A 2,635-nucleotide genomic window follows, 5' to 3' on the forward strand; every position below is an offset into this window, starting at 1 on the left:
CTTTGAATGAGAGGCCAACACCTTAACCTCTAGGCCACGAGAGCCCCCTGGAAATGTTTGTTATCTGTCTGATTAAGACAAGTTTTTTTGTGTGTGTGGGAGTTTGGTACAATAATAATAATAGATAGCATTTGTATAGCGCATATCCCCGCTCAACAGCAGTGAGGAACATACGTGTAAAGTGCCTTTCCCAAGGACACAACGTCGGGCCCTTGACGGGATTCGAACCCACGACCTTACGGTTGCGAGTCCGAGAGCCTAACCACTAGGCCACCGACGCCACTAGAACTATGTTGGGATGTTGGTTTACTCTTATGCTTTCCCCTACCTCATTGCATTTAAAAAAAAAATTATTTCCAGAAATACCTTCGTCCGTTGCTTTTGGGTAAAACTTCTCAAGAGAAGCGAATGGAGCGGTTAGAGTCGAAGGTCGTGGACATACAGAAGTCTGTGTCGGACTCCCTGGGAGAGTTGAACAAAACTCTGGCGGCAATGCAGGCGAGTCTACAGAACCAGCAGCCACAGGTAAGCACACACACTTTGTTTTCCCGGGGGCACTGAAATTCTAGTTATTACGATATTTTTAAAAAAGTTTTAGTAAGGACGTTTACGGCACTTGCAACACAATGAGGTCGTATGTGTCACGACGCAGTGGAATCCGGTACTGTCGTCAATTTTTGGGCATATAGAACTATTCGTACCATCTTAAATCATGATTTGCATTTTTCTCATTCTTTTTGTTTTTAAAGTTTTGTATAAGCCGGCTTGCTCCTGTATGACAGTATCTAACTGTAGCTCTTCGTTGTTTAATTCGCCGTTTGCATTTTTCTCAATTCTTTTTGCTTTGAAGTATTGTATAAGTCATCTTGATACTGTATTTCATTATCTGACTGTGACTACGGTATGTGTTTGTCCCCAGTTCCCAGTTATGAACAATGACAGAGGAATATCAGATCTTAAAGCAGATATTGCATCCTTGAAAGGATTACTATTAAACAGGTAGGTGGCTGTAAGTTAGCTCTTTTATTTTTACCGCTTTCGTTGCCTTATGATGTACCCGGTATGACACGAAAATGCGTAATTTTTTAGCTTTGTGCCGTGCCATGGACGTCATGAAAATTGGCAAGATTTGTCATTCTTGGTTGCATGTATGACTTTTCATCGGGCTGTCGTTCTTCTGTAGGGAGATTTAACCGTAAGTGCAGTATGCATTCGTATTCAAGAATAAAATTGCGTATAATGGTACCGAATTCGCTAGTATTGCTTTACTGCTAGGCTTGCAAGCAATCGATAAACACAGGTCTGGCCTTGTAGACGAAATCCTGCTCTCACAAAACGTTAACACCTAAGTGATTGGAAAAAAGACGGTACATTTCACGTTTTGACTCAGATTTGCAAGTTGTTGGAGAATGTGGTGGAGATTGGGAATATATGTTGGAGATTGGCAACACGAGAATGAAGAAGGCGAGGAGGGTGACACCATCGAAGACCCGGGGTCCGAATGTGTCATGAGTGGGCTAGATCTAGACAGCGAGTCCACTAACCCTGAGGACTGGTGAGGCCACTGTCCCGGTCAAAGAACCTATAAATGAAATGGTGAAATGGCTTAGGTTTAACGCCCTTATCAACACTATTAGGTTATTTAAGGGGCGGGACACGTCCGTCTCCAATAGGACCGAGCCAAGTGGGAAGTTCGTGTAAAGTGCCTTTCCCAAGGACACAACGTCGGACGGAGCTGAGGCTCGAACCCCCCGAAGTCGCAATCTCGCGATTACGAGTCCGGTAGCCTAACCTATAGCTTCTTCACTTTCATCTGAACGCGTTAAAAAATTCTAGCTCACTGAGGAATTTACCTATGCCCACGAAACTTTGCATCGCACCTATACAGGCCACACGACCAAACAAAAATGTTTTAAATTTAAAATCTAGACCCAGTAATAAAAAAGTGGGCCCTGTATTAAAAACCACTCTTTGGATGTATACGCAGGATCACTAAAATAAATTACTTCAGTAGCCTTGCCTTCAAATTGTTCATTTTGAGACGGTGACACCACCCTGCCCCCACGTTTCAGTGTGAGCCTGTCGATTTCATCCCCTGGCTGTCTTAGACTTCTCCGTGTGAGTCTCGGAAAAATACTCTCCCGTCCCTTGAATCGTGTTTCTCAGGCAAACATTAAAGAGTGGTCTTGAGGAAAATATGTCAACTTTTTAATGTTTTAGGTGTATGCTGTAATTCCCCTGTTATTTTTTTGACCCGCTGTAGGCTCACTTCAAAGAAAAAGTGTCGGAACCTTAGTTTGCAGTGACTTTTATGAATAAAGTTTTAGATTCTGTTGGTCGCTTAACTTTTAGACCCGCATGCAAAGACCTAGAAAGATTAAACAGAGCGATTTTTAAAAAAATCCCATTTTAACCTCGGTCAGACGAAGGTGAACGAGCTGTGGCTTAAAATGAGTGCTGGCGGTAAGAACACCTACCCAGTGGCAATGAAGGGGTTAAGCAAACACACAAGTCCAGTGCAGCACTTTGCCTCTGTGGTAAAAGATACCCTTACCAGGTTTTCTCTCTCTCTCTCTCTCTCTCTCTCTCTCTCTCTCTCTCTCTCTCTCTCTCTCTCTCTCTCTCTCTCTCTCTC

General features: G+C 43.3%; 1 protein-coding gene across 8 annotated transcripts in view; it reads left to right on the forward strand.

Annotated features, from left to right (window-relative positions):
* Positions 1 to 2,635, forward strand: part of LOC101849404 (peroxisomal membrane protein PEX14) — a gene marked incomplete in the record, with an annotated part of 26,811 nt that overhangs the window by 20,153 nt on the left and 4,023 nt on the right. For all 8 annotated transcript variants that reach the window (XM_035972190.1, XM_035972191.1, XM_035972188.1 and 5 more), the window contains 2 exon segments: positions 361 to 525; positions 920 to 999. In XM_035972190.1, the coding sequence (XP_035828083.1) occupies positions 361 to 525; positions 920 to 999 (245 nt within the window).

This window comes from Aplysia californica, unplaced genomic scaffold (genome assembly GCF_000002075.1).
Source record: "Aplysia californica isolate F4 #8 unplaced genomic scaffold, AplCal3.0 scaffold00606, whole genome shotgun sequence".
NCBI lineage: Eukaryota > Metazoa > Mollusca > Gastropoda > Aplysiida > Aplysiidae > Aplysia > Aplysia californica.